General features: G+C 68.3%; 5 protein-coding genes across 5 annotated transcripts; 1 reads left to right on the forward strand and 4 right to left on the reverse strand.

Moving 5' to 3' along the window:
* Positions 1-224: 224 nt before the first annotated feature.
* V1510DRAFT_401746 (pyridoxal phosphate-dependent transferase) lies at positions 225-1,562 on the reverse strand (the record flags this gene model as incomplete). Its single annotated transcript, XM_066932049.1, has 2 exons — positions 225-1,297; positions 1,520-1,562. The coding sequence occupies 2 exons, from the start codon at positions 1,560-1,562 to the stop codon at positions 225-227; spliced, it is 1,116 nt and encodes a 371-aa protein (XP_066790613.1).
* Positions 1,563-2,247: 685 nt separating this feature from the next.
* On the forward strand, positions 2,248-3,598 carry V1510DRAFT_412877 (MEMO1 family). Its single transcript, XM_066933150.1, has 2 exons — positions 2,248-2,614; positions 2,646-3,598. Exons 1-2 carry the CDS (start codon positions 2,394-2,396, stop codon positions 3,487-3,489), a joined length of 1,065 nt encoding a protein of 354 aa, XP_066790614.1. The 5' UTR covers positions 2,248-2,393; the 3' UTR covers positions 3,490-3,598.
* V1510DRAFT_361350 (uncharacterized protein) lies at positions 3,596-6,415 on the reverse strand (the record flags this gene model as incomplete). The annotated part of the gene is made up of 3 exons (XM_066931061.1): positions 3,596-3,865; positions 3,944-5,506; positions 5,591-6,415. The coding sequence occupies 3 exons, from the start codon at positions 6,413-6,415 to the stop codon at positions 3,596-3,598; spliced, it is 2,658 nt and encodes an 885-aa protein (XP_066790615.1).
* A 584-nt stretch (positions 6,416-6,999) lies between these two features.
* Positions 7,000-9,196, reverse strand: V1510DRAFT_374804 (P-loop containing nucleoside triphosphate hydrolase protein). Its single transcript, XM_066931532.1, has 2 exons — positions 9,109-9,196; positions 7,000-8,971 (listed from the first exon to the last, which is right to left on the reverse strand). The coding sequence occupies exons 1-2, from the start codon at positions 9,153-9,155 to the stop codon at positions 7,090-7,092; spliced, it is 1,929 nt and encodes a 642-aa protein (XP_066790616.1). The 5' UTR covers positions 9,156-9,196; the 3' UTR covers positions 7,000-7,089.
* A 242-nt stretch (positions 9,197-9,438) lies between these two features.
* V1510DRAFT_412885 (uncharacterized protein) lies at positions 9,439-10,878 on the reverse strand. Its single transcript, XM_066933151.1, has one exon. The coding sequence runs from the start codon at positions 10,715-10,717 to the stop codon at positions 9,503-9,505; it is 1,215 nt and encodes a 404-aa protein (XP_066790617.1). The 5' UTR covers positions 10,718-10,878; the 3' UTR covers positions 9,439-9,502.
* Between the last annotated feature and the right edge of the window lie 279 nt (positions 10,879-11,157).

Below are 11,157 nucleotides of genomic sequence, written 5' to 3' on the forward strand. Positions count from 1 at the left end.
GACTCGCGTCGCGAGCATGGGCAGAGTAGATGTTAATCAATGGCAAGACGTTGCCGATGTGCAATATATTATTACCAATATAATAACCAAACCGAAACCAAGGGCCGCGGCCGCGAAGCGCAGCCGGGCCCGAACTACTGTCTATCAACTTTTGTCCAGCCGGAGCTGTGCGAAAACAAGTGACGTATGACATACCGAACCCTCGGCGATGAAACAGTGGGAGCTTACTCCTCGTCGACGACCTTCTCGTACATGCCGTACTGCATGGTGCCGGCCGAGCTGCGCGAGCCCTGGTAGTCGCGCGAGATCGCGATCGAGTTCTGGACGGCGAGCTTGAGCTTCTCGATGGCCTCGGGCGACGTCTGGTGGTGGATGGCGATGCGGGCGCCGGTGACGTTGATGCCGAGCTTCTTGCCCTCGGCGATGAGCACCTCGGGGATGATCTTGGCCTTGAACAGGTCGAGGAAGATGAAGTTGGTGTGCACGGGCAGCTGGAAAGTCAGACCCATGGCCTCGAAGTCCTTGGCGAGCTTCTTGGTAGTGTCGTGCGTCTCCTTGAGACGGGCCGGGAAGACCTCGTTGAGGCCGGCGTCGGCCGCGGCAGCGAGCAGACCGGCCTGGCGGATACCGCCGCCGACCTGCTTGCGGAACCACTCGGCCTTCTTGATGAAGTCGGTCTCGCCGACGATGACGGTGCCGACGGGCGCGCCGATGCCCTTGGACAGGCAGAGCGACATCGAGTCGAAGTACTGGCCGTACTCGGACAGCGGCACGCCGGTCTCGGCGGACGCGTTCCAGATGCGCGCGCCGTCGAGGTGCATCTTGATGCCGAAGCGCTTGGCGAGCTCCGAAATCTTGGCGATCTCCTCGATCGGCATGATCGTGCCGCCGAGCGTGTTCTCGAGCGAGATGACCTTGGTCGGCGCCGTGTGGATGTCCGTGCCGAGGATGAGGTTCGCGCGGACGTCCTCGACCGTCATGTGCAGCTTGTTGGCGGGGTGCACGGGCGTGACCATGGCCTGCGACAGAGTGGCCAGACCGCCGGCCTCGAACGCGTAGACGTGGGCGCGGAAGTCGCACAGGATCGAGTGCGGCGGCTGGTGCAGGTGGGTGCGCAGGCAAACCTGGTTGCCCATCGTACCCGAGACCATGAACAGGCCGGCGGGCTTGCCGCACATCTTGGCGACGCGCTCCTGCAGCGCGTTGGTGTCGGGGTCCTCGCCGTAGACGTCGTCGCCGTGCGAGGCGCGCTGCATGGCGGCCATCATGAGCGGCGTCGGCGTGGTGCCGGTGTCACCTGCAGGTCAGCGCATGTCGCGGGGAGGCCGAAAAGGGACGCGGCCGGCGGCGGCCGGCGGCGGGCCAGCCGCGCGACCCGGGCTGCCGGGTCCGTGCCCGGCGTGGCAGGCGGCCGACGGTCCCGCGGCGGCCGCCGCCGGTCGGCCGCCACGGCTGACCCAGCCGGCCGGGCCGTGCGACGGCCACCGCCGGCCGCGTGACCCGCTCGGAGCTCACTTACTGCGAAAGTCGGCCTCCGCGATGCTGCGGTTGGACGGGGCCATCATGGAAATCGACCGCGGAAGGGCTCTGATCAGACGAACGCTGGAGGGCTGCCGCAGTCGGCTGGCGGCAGAGATGGGCCTGGCAATGAACTTCATGGCTGTCGTACAGGTCCGTCGGAGGCTGGTTATATACAGTCTGAGGTGGAAAAAAGATTTTGCTTTTAATGCCAGGAAGAGTGTCGAAGGCGCCGGACAGATGCTCATACTTCCTAAATTACTCTTTCTTTTTGTCCGCGCAGCGAGCTTACCTAAGCCGAGCAGACGCCGTCTGTTCCTGCCTACGACGGCGACCGCGTCTTCCGCGCTGCACAGGGCGCCCGCCTAGACCCCAAGTAGTTTGCCGCCCGGCTGGTCTGCACAAAACGGGCTCAGCGTACCCGCTGAAGCGGCGCAGCTAGGCCGCGTCTGGCACTGCCGTGGCTGCGTATCGGAGACTAGTCCCAACACAGAAAAGCTCCCGCCAGCACACGTACCGGACAGGCGCATACAGTGAATGCATCCCGGCGGAGGCCACGCCGGGCTAGCGTGCCGCCGCCCGCACCGCCCGCGCCGCTGCCGTCGAGAGCCGCGCCAGCTGGCCGGAGCCTCGTTACCCGGCGCCAATCCTTACCCGGCCTACCCCAGCTATCAAGCGCCCTGAAACCACACGTCGCACGAGTAACACGTTCGTGCAGGTAACGCCTAGTGAGTGCCGCGCATGCACGCTCGACGTAGTCTCACCCAGCCGTCTCCTGAATCCTGGAGCTTGAGCTGAAGTCTCGGCCACGACTAGGGGTCGCCTGATCCCCCGGCCTGCAAATTTTCCCCCGCCCACGCACCCCAGCCATCAAGATGCTTCGCCGGGCGACTCACGCCGGATCGTGGTACAAGGCCGACCCGGCCGCGCTGGACGCCGATCTGACATCGTTCCTGGACGCCGTCCCGGCGTTTTCGGTGGAGCATGGCGCGCTGCCGATCCGCGGCGCCAGGATCATCATCGCGCCCCACGCCGGCTACGACTACTCGGGCCCGACCGGCGCCTGGGCCTACAAGGCCTGGGACGTGTCCAACATGTAAGTGGCCGCGCGGCCGCGCTGACGGCAGCAAGCGGGTGTTTGTGCTCGGCCCGTCGCACCACGTGTACCTGCGCGGGTGCGCGATCAGCAAGTGCGCGGCGTACGAGACGCCGCTGGGCCCGCTGCCGCTGGACGGCGCCACGCTGGACGCGCTCGAGGCGACCGGCCGGTTCGAGCGCATGTCGCGCGAGACGGACGAGGACGAGCACTCGCTCGAGATGCACCTGCCGTTTGTCCGCAAGATATTGGCCGCGCACTACGGGCCGGACCGGCTGCCGCCGCTGGTGCCGATCATGGTCGGCGCGCTGACAGCCGCGCACGAGCGCGAGTACGGCCAGCTGCTGGCGCCGTACCTGGCCGACAAGGCCAACGCGTTTGTGTTCTCGACCGACTTCTGCCACTGGGGCCAGCGGTTCGGCTACACGGCGTACGTGGACGACCCCGAGGACTTTGTGGCGCCGCGCGCGCTGGGCCGCAGCAGCGCGCCGGTGAGCGCGGCCGTGCCGATCTACCGCTCGATCGAGGCCCTCGACTACCGCGGCATGGACATCGCGACCGACGGCTCGCACGCGCTGTGGACGCAGTACCTGGCCGACACCGGCAACACGATCTGCGGCCGCCACCCGCTCGGCGTGCTGCTGGCCGCGGTCGAGCTCCGCCGCGCGGCCGGCCAGGAGCTGCCGGACGCCGACCGCCAGCCGGCCGAGGGCACCACGCCGCAGGCCATCGTCCGCGAGCAGGGCCTGACCGGCGAGGACGCGCTCAAGTACCAGTTCGGTAAGATCTACTGGGTCCAGTACAAGCAGAGCAGCCGCAGCGTGCGGCTGGCGGACTCGTCCGTCTCGTACGCGAGCGGCTTCGCCAAGGCCTAGCCGGGCCCGACCGGACGCGCCGACCGGACACTGCATGCGCGCACGCGCCTAACGCCTGATGAACTTTTGGATTGTTGTATTATGCAGATAATATGACGTGCCTATGTTACATCGCCGCGGCCTGGCCCGCCGCCAGCGCCGCCTGGAGCTGCTCCATGAACGGCGCCAGCAGCTTGGGGATCTCGACGAGGTCCGGCCGGGGCGGCTCGCCGTTGCGGCCCTCGCGGTTGCTCTTGCGCGTGCGCATCCGCCGCTCGTACTCGATCGGGTCGAGCGAGAACTCGTCGTCGTCGTCGCCGGCCTCGGCGCTGTCCTCGAGGTCCTCGTCCATCAGCCCAAAGTCGCCGCCGGAGAGGCCGAGCTTGGGCAGGGTGGACTGCCACTCGGCCTCCTCCATGGCGTCCTCCAGGTCCTCGTGCATGGTCGTGTTGCCGCCGCGGACGAGGCCCGAGACGCCGGCGCCGCCGGCGGCCAGCTTCTCGCGCGTGCGCCGCTCCTTCCAGAGCTTGCGCGCGCGGTTCCACTCGACGACGGCGTCGACCTCGGCCGCGAGCGCGGGCCCGGCCGCGCCCGCGTACAGCGCGTTCATGTCGATCGCCCGGCCCGGGCCCTCGCGCAGGAACTGCAGGATGCCCTCGATCCACACCATCAGGTTCGTGAACAGGCCGTTGTCGTTGACGTGCACCTCGTGCACAAACCGGTAGAACGCCTCCTGGTGGCGCTCGCACAGGTCCACGAACCGCTGGACGAGCACGTTGGCGTCCAGCGTGGTGCCCTCCTCGTCGCACTCCTCGACCGTCTTGATCAGGTCGTCCACGAACGCGGCCAGGTCCGTCACCGAGTTGTACACGTTGGCCGACTTGTACACGCGCACGAGCGGCTGGTAGAACAGCGTGAAGACGTCCTTGAGCAGCTCGATCGTGACGCGCTCGCCGGACAGCGACAGGATCAGGTCCTTGTCGCGGCGCCGGATCATCAGCTTCAGCAGCGTCTTGAGGTTCGAGAACAGGCGCATCTCGCTGTCGATGGCCACGTCCACGTCGTCCACGGCCACGTTCCACGACACCCACGCGTTGATGATCCGGCCGATGGTCTCGACCGGGACCGGCGCGCCGAGCTCCTCGGTCTTGACGATGGCCACGATCAGGTCGGTGCCGTCCTGGTCGGCCTCCCACACGATCTGGTCGTGCACGTCGGCCGAGGCCGAGACGAACGCCTGCAGCCGGTCGCAGACGGCGTCGTCGCCGACGTTCTTGCGCACGGCCGCGATGGCCTTGTCCTGCGTCCGCAGGTCCTCCGAGAGCGACACGGACAGGATGCGCTGCAGCAGCGACCGCTGGCCCAGCGGCTGCGCCAGGAAGATGTCGAGCACGCCCTTCATCATCGACACCGGGTTCGAGAACCGCATGACGTTCTTGAGCAGCGTGTACGGCAGCAGCCGGTGGATGCGCTTCGTCTGCGCCAGCAGCTCGGACGCGTTGTCCTGGCCGACAAACATGCGGTAGATCATGGCCGCCAGCTCGATCCGCGCCCACTCGACGAACTTCTGGTACTTGGGCGCCAGCTCGCGGATCGAGTCCTTCTCGCGCAGCTCGCCGAAGAACCGCGTGAGCCCGTCGCGCTGGACGATGTCCTTCTTGAACGAGGCCATGTACTCGTCCAGCTCGCGCGCCCGCCGCTTGGCGATCTGGAAGAACCGCATCTGCTCGTTGAACCGGATCGTGTCGAGCTTGTGCCGGACGTCCATGTCGTCCTTCTCCTCGCCGGTCAGGCCGGCCGCGCCGAAGCCGCCCTCGGTCAGGAACGCGACCAGCACCGGGCTCTCGGCGACGGCCGGGATCTCGAGCAGCGACCGCAGGAACGCGCGCAGCGACAGCCGCTGCAGCTCGCCGGGCAGCTGCAGCGCCTCGCCGGCGGGGGCCGGGCTGCTCAGCTGGCTCAGCGCCGGCCGCGCCCGCACGTGCAGCTTGCTTTTGATGGTCCGCCGGGACGAGCCCGACGACGCCGACGACATGCTCTTCGTCCGCGCCTTGGGCGCCGCGTCGTCGCTCGGCGGCGGCGTCGGCGGCGCCGGCTCTTCGTAGTCGCGCAGCACGGCCACGTTGGCGATCGTCGTCGTGCGCTTGTTCTTCATCGGCACGTTGGGCAGGCCCTTGTCGGCGTGCTCGTGCAGGAGCGCCTGGTGCAGCGCGGTGAAGTCCGAGTACCGCTTGGCGACGTAGCAGTCGTCGTGGCCCGGCCGGCTCACGCGCACGATGTACTCGAGGTGCGTGCCGCTCTTGACGCGCTTCTTCTTGTAGACCTCGCGGACGCCAACGACGTTGATGTCGAGCCCGTTGACCGCGTGCCCGTCCGCGGCGTTCTCGAGCACGAACCGCTGCTGGCCGCGGGCCTCGATCGCGTCGTCGTCGACGACGACGTCGACGCCGGCCTCGATGCCGGACGTGGTCTTGATCGCGTTCGAGAACATGATCTCGATCATGCGCTGGGCCCGGAACGCCAGCCGCTTGCGCTTAGTCTCCTCGGACCGATCCTCGGTCGACGAGATCTGCTTGGCCATGAACGACTCCCAGAACTTCTGCACGCGGCCCTGCCAGAACTCGGTCTCGTCGGTCTGGTCGAGGAAGGGGAATGTCCGCACATGCTGGACAAAGACATGGCGTAGGATCGGAAACGTCGAGCTGCTGGTCGCGGGAGACTCGGACTTGGTGCTGACGGCGGGCAGAAACGGCTCGCCGAACTCGCGCAGGGCGTCGGCCGTTCCGAGGCCTTCTATCTCCCTGCCGACCTGCAGGCTGATGAGCTCCTTCTTGAGATAGTGCTCCTGGGCACCGGTGAGCGGCGCTGGAGGGGCTGCGCCGGCAGTGCCGACAGCGGCCTTGGCCGTGTGGACGCTGCCGACGGGACTGGTGGCGACCGCGGGCATGGTGCGGTTGCGGTCGTTTTTCGTTGCGGTCGCGGGGTCGCGGCGGTTCCGCGTGCGCCGGACGGGGGTGCCGATAACTGTGCCGGTCGGGTCGCAGACACTGGAATCTGACCGTCAGTCACACTCTGCGATCGCCAGCGGTCTAGCCGGCGCCGCGGCTGCGGGGCCCGGCCGCCGGCTGATCTCGGCCCCGTTTGGTCTTACCTAGTGTCGGCCCGGGTGCGATGGTGAGCGCGGGAGAGCGTGTGCGGGAGCCGTCACGCCGTGCCGGCCGTGTGGTACAATTTCCGGCTGATCCGGCTCGGTGCAGGCTGTGTACGACCGGTCTGGAGTCCGTTATCTGTTGGTGTCCGTGGGCTTGACGTCAATTCGCAAGTGTGAAAGAGACGATGAGATTACCCGGGCGGGGATATGTGGCGTGGTGGCGGTGCGCGGGGCAGCCGACGCCGCACGGCGCGCGGCTCAGGTGCGCCGCACAGCGTGCGGCTCCAGCCCCGCCGAGCCGCACAGTGTGCGGCTGGCCGGTGCGGCTGGCCGGGCGCCGCCGCGCGCCGGCTCGCGGGCGCCCGCGGCGGTCTACACTCTTCTTCTGCAAATGCATTGATTTTCTATGAACCCAGAGACCATGGAAACAGCGCGCAAAGCGCAAAGCGGCAAAAAAACAGAACTTTTGATCAACGGCGGTTGTTGCTGCCAATGCCTCTCTTGCCCGAGAACAGGTGCTTCGGCTTGGACTCGGTGTAGTGGCGGTCGGCCTCGCCAGCGCGGCCCTTGCGGGACCAGATGCGCTGGTTCATCTTGGTCAGGCGCTCGGCCTTGGACCGCATCGAGGCGGTCGGCAGGCCGGCCTCGTCGCGGGTCGTGCTCTTGGACCGCGCGCGCGACGCCGACGGCTCGCGGCCGCTCTCGCGGACGGTGGAGGCCTCGCGCATGACGACCTCGTGGCCCGAGTCGCGGGTGCGCGAGCGGCCCCGGGCGCGCGCGCGCTCGGAGATCTCGGTGGCGTCGAGGCCGATGTTGTCCAGGTGCTCCTCCATCTGGCTGAGGGTCTTGCGCTGCTTCTGGCGCGGAATGATGGCGCGGTTGTGCAGGGCCTTGCGCGAGCGCGACTCGTTCTTGATGAGCTTGCGCTTGTTGCGGATCCACTCGGCCTTGACGTTGATCTCGGCCTCCTCCTCGTCCTCGAAGTCGACCTCCGAGTCGTAGAAGCCCTCGGCGGCCAGCCGCTCCTCCTCGTCCTCGAGCGCCTGCAGCTTGGCGCTGATCTCGGGGTCCATGAAGTCGTAGATGTTCTTGCCGTCCATGACCTCGGGCATGATGTCGTTCTTCCACTCGTCGTTCTCGAGCAGGTACTTCTCCTTGAGGTTGATGTTGTACACGCCCGGCCCGCCGTTCTCGGCCTCGATGTCGCGCGCGAGCTTGCGGCGGCTCGGGTCGAGCGGGTCCAGCTTCTGGTCAAGCGCGCCGGCCGGGATGAACGGCGTGCGCTCGACGTCGTCGCGCGCCATCGGCCGCGCCATGTGGATCTTGTTGAGCACGCCGTTGACCTTGGTGCCCTTCATCTTCTGCTCGATGCGCGCGGCCAGCAGCTTCTCGCACGCGGCGTTGCGCGCCTCCATCACGCCGGTCTCCTGGTGGCACGACATCTGCAGCATCTCGACCTTGTCCTCCTCGGCGATCGCCTGCACCAGCGCCTGGCGCTCCGCGTCGAGGTCCTCCAGTCTGAGCGCGTCCGTCTTGGTCAGCACGACCAGCACCGTCTTGTTGGCAAACAGCGGCTTGATCGAGTGGTACAGCTGGACCTGCGCCTCCACCGTGTACCCGCACTGCTCCGACAGGTCCATGAAGTACAGGATCGTCGACCGCAGGTGCGCGATCGCCGTGATCGACTGCATCTCGATCGTGTTCATCTCCTCGAGCGGGTGGTCGAGGATGCCGGGCGTGTCGATCGCCTGGAACCGCAGGTACTTGTAGTCGAAGTGGCCCACGAACAGCGACTTGGTCGTGAACGCGTACGGCTGCACGTCCACGTCCGCGCGCGTGATGCTGCGCAGGAACGACGACTTGCCCACGTTCGGGTAGCCGCAGATCACGAGCGTGCGCGTGTTGGGGTCGATCGACGGCAGACGGCCGAGGTGCTGCCGCACCTGCTCGAGGTACAGCAGCGGGTCCTTGAGCCGCTTGACGATCGTGGCCATGCGGCCCATGCCGGCGCGCTTCAGCTGCTTGCACTGGAAGAGCGACTGGCCGAACTTGAGCAGGCGCACGTAGTCGCGCGAGACCTGGTCGATCAGGTGCCTGGCCATTGACAGCTGCGACAGCGCGATCTTGTAGTGGTCGCGGTCGTACAGCGTGTTGAGCAGGTCCTGGTGGAACGGGTGGATGTCGTCCAGCCGGGGAAACGAGTCCACGATCTCCTGGAGCTTCTCCGTGAAGCCGTCGGCCGTGTAGCGCACCTTGCGCATGTAGAACGCGCGGATACGCGAGATCTTGAAGCCAGCCCGGATCACGGTCGGCGTCTTGCGCTGCGTCCGGTTCAGGACGACGTCCAGGAACCTGCTGGTCAGTTCTGCACGCTGCTGGGGGCGTTGGCGGCCGTCGCGCCGGCGCTGGAGGGGGCCGCCAGGGACCTGGTCCGTGGCCGCCCGCCGCCCGCCGCCGATCGCCCGCTGCTGCCCGCGCCGGCCACTTACTCGGTCGAGTTCGGCACCGTCGGGATGTCCTTCCAGGTGACCTTCATGGTGTGTAGAGAGCCTCGGGCACGGGGAAAAATTTTCTGCGGTGCTGGCAGATGAGGAGGATTCCGGCCAGAAATTTTTTTTTGGGAGCGAAAAAATTTGCGGCGTGCGGCGCGGCGCGGCAGATACGGCGTATGCGCGCAGCGGCGGCGCACTCGCGCGCACGTTACCCGCCCGGACTTCTCCCAACGGCGCCGCCCACGAGCCGCACCGCGTGCGGCGCGCATGTCTGGGCAGGGGCCGCGCGCGTGCGGCGCAGCGGCACTCGCCGAGTCAGGCGCCGCACCGCGTGCGGCTTATCGGCATTCTCCACGCACGTGTATCCATTCTCTACATAGGGCTATCACAGCTACAGCGACACCAGAAAGCGGCGAAGGTTGAAGACCTCCGCCCCGAGAATCTCCCGCCGCAGGACCTCGCCGATGTGCCGGTCCACGGCCGACTGCGGGCTCTCCTCGGCCTCCGCCGGCGGCTGCTCGGGGCTGGCGGCGATGTCGAGCACGGCCAAGCCCGAGTCCACCAGCGCCACCGACCGCCGCGCGGTCAGCGGCACGATCTCGTGCACAAACACCGGGTCCGCTGGCCCGTCCGCGGGTGGCACCAGCTCGCGGAAGCAGCGGCCGGCCGGCGCGGACGCGATGTCGAACGCCCGGATCGAGCCGTCCGCCGAGCCGCCGTAGACGATGGCGTCCGACCACGGCGCCTGCGCCAGGCAAAGCATGCCCGACCGCGAGGCGGCGTACCGGTTCGTCCAGCCGGCGTCGGCGTGGCCGGGGCGGCCGTAGAACTCGAGCGTGCCGCGGCCGTTGTACTCGCCGGCGGCCAGCAGGCTGCCCGAGACATCGAGCAGGCTGCTGAGCGCGTGGGCGCCCGAGTAGAGCGTGTGGGCGACCGTCGGCATGCGGCGCATGTCGTGCGTGATGATGGACGGGAACCGGCCGGCCGCCGAGGCGTTGTGGACCGAGCCAAAGCTGCCCGGAAGGATTGTCAGCACGTACCCCGGCGTCGGCGCGGAGGCCAGCACAGGCCCGGCCGGGGCCCGGGGATCGACAACGCACAGCCCGCCTGCGGCCACGAGGACGTGGCCTGACGCGTCGGGCGCCAGCGCCGTAATCGGACGGTCCAGCGTGGTCTCAGCTGTCAGCTGCAGCGTCTGCGTGTCCCACCGCTGCAGGACGTGTCCGGCAGCCAGCCAGAGGTCCGAGCCGTGCGTGCGCACGATGGCCGAGGGCGCGCCGGACAGTGTGCCGGCGCGGACGGGCACGGCGGCGCGCGTAGCCGACGCCGCCACGTCCCACACGCGCACGGTGTCGTCGTCGACGGCGCCCGCAACCAGGGAGCGCGCGCGGTCGAGCGCGGCGATGGCGAGCACGCCGGATGGCTGCGGGCGCCGTGGCGGGGCCGCGTCGGGGGCCGCGGGCGCAAACGCGGCGTCCACGTCGAGCGCGCGGAACTTTACCGGCGATCGCCGTGCCGTGAACCGCATGACGCCGTCTTCGAGGGTGCCGGGAACCTCGCCGGGCTCGGTCCAGAGCGACACGGACCGCGCGACGCCCGAAAGCATCCGGTCCGCGGCCAGCAGCGGCAGGACTTCGTGAGGCGCCAGGAACCGAAAGATCTGGTAGAGGACCTCCGACGGGAGCTCCGACAGCCGGCGGGCCGGCGGCCGGAGCCCGTCCGCAGCTCGCGCTGCGCCGGCAGCAGCGTCCGCCCGCTCGCTCCGAGGTGCGCCGGTCATGTTGGCGACGCGTGAGCAGGGTGGCGGGGGCGGAAGTCGCCAGCATCACGTGGTGTCACGTGACCTGCCCGCTGGCTCGTGCAGCCCTCGGCTCTCGCCACACGTGCCGCCCGTCCAGGCCTATCAGGCCCTGCCCAGACACACCACGCGCTGGGTGGCGCCACACCCACGCCCCGCCTCACGCACCGTACGGCGGTGTGACACCGGCCGCAGCGTGACGCGGGAGCGTGGCACCGGCCGGCAGCGTGACACCGCCAGTGCACCCC

The sequence above is a fragment of the Dipodascopsis tothii genome, assembly GCF_038497935.1.
Source record: "Dipodascopsis tothii strain CBS 759.85 unplaced genomic scaffold V1510scaffold_6, whole genome shotgun sequence".
Lineage (NCBI taxonomy): Eukaryota > Fungi > Ascomycota > Lipomycetes > Lipomycetales > Lipomycetaceae > Neoaidaea > Neoaidaea tothii.

Bases quoted from the DNA above. Each gene is read 5' to 3' on its own strand.
- V1510DRAFT_374804 (XM_066931532.1), bottom strand. From the start codon at position 9,155: ATGAAGGTCACCTGGAAGGACATCCCGACGGTGCCGAACTCGACCGA. The intron at 8,972-9,108 runs GTAAGTGGCCGG...ACTGACCAGCAG, and splicing joins ACGGTGCCGAACTCGACCGA to GTTCCTGGACGTCGTCCTGA.
- V1510DRAFT_412885 (XM_066933151.1), bottom strand. From the start codon at position 10,717: ATGCTTTCGGGCGTCGCGCGGTCCGTGTCGCTCTGGACCGAGCCCGGC.
- V1510DRAFT_412877 (XM_066933150.1), top strand. From the start codon at position 2,394: ATGCTTCGCCGGGCGACTCACGCCGGATCGTGGTACAAGGCCGACCCG. The intron at 2,615-2,645 runs GTAAGTGGCCGC...CGCTGACGGCAG, and splicing joins GCCTGGGACGTGTCCAACAT to CAAGCGGGTGTTTGTGCTCG.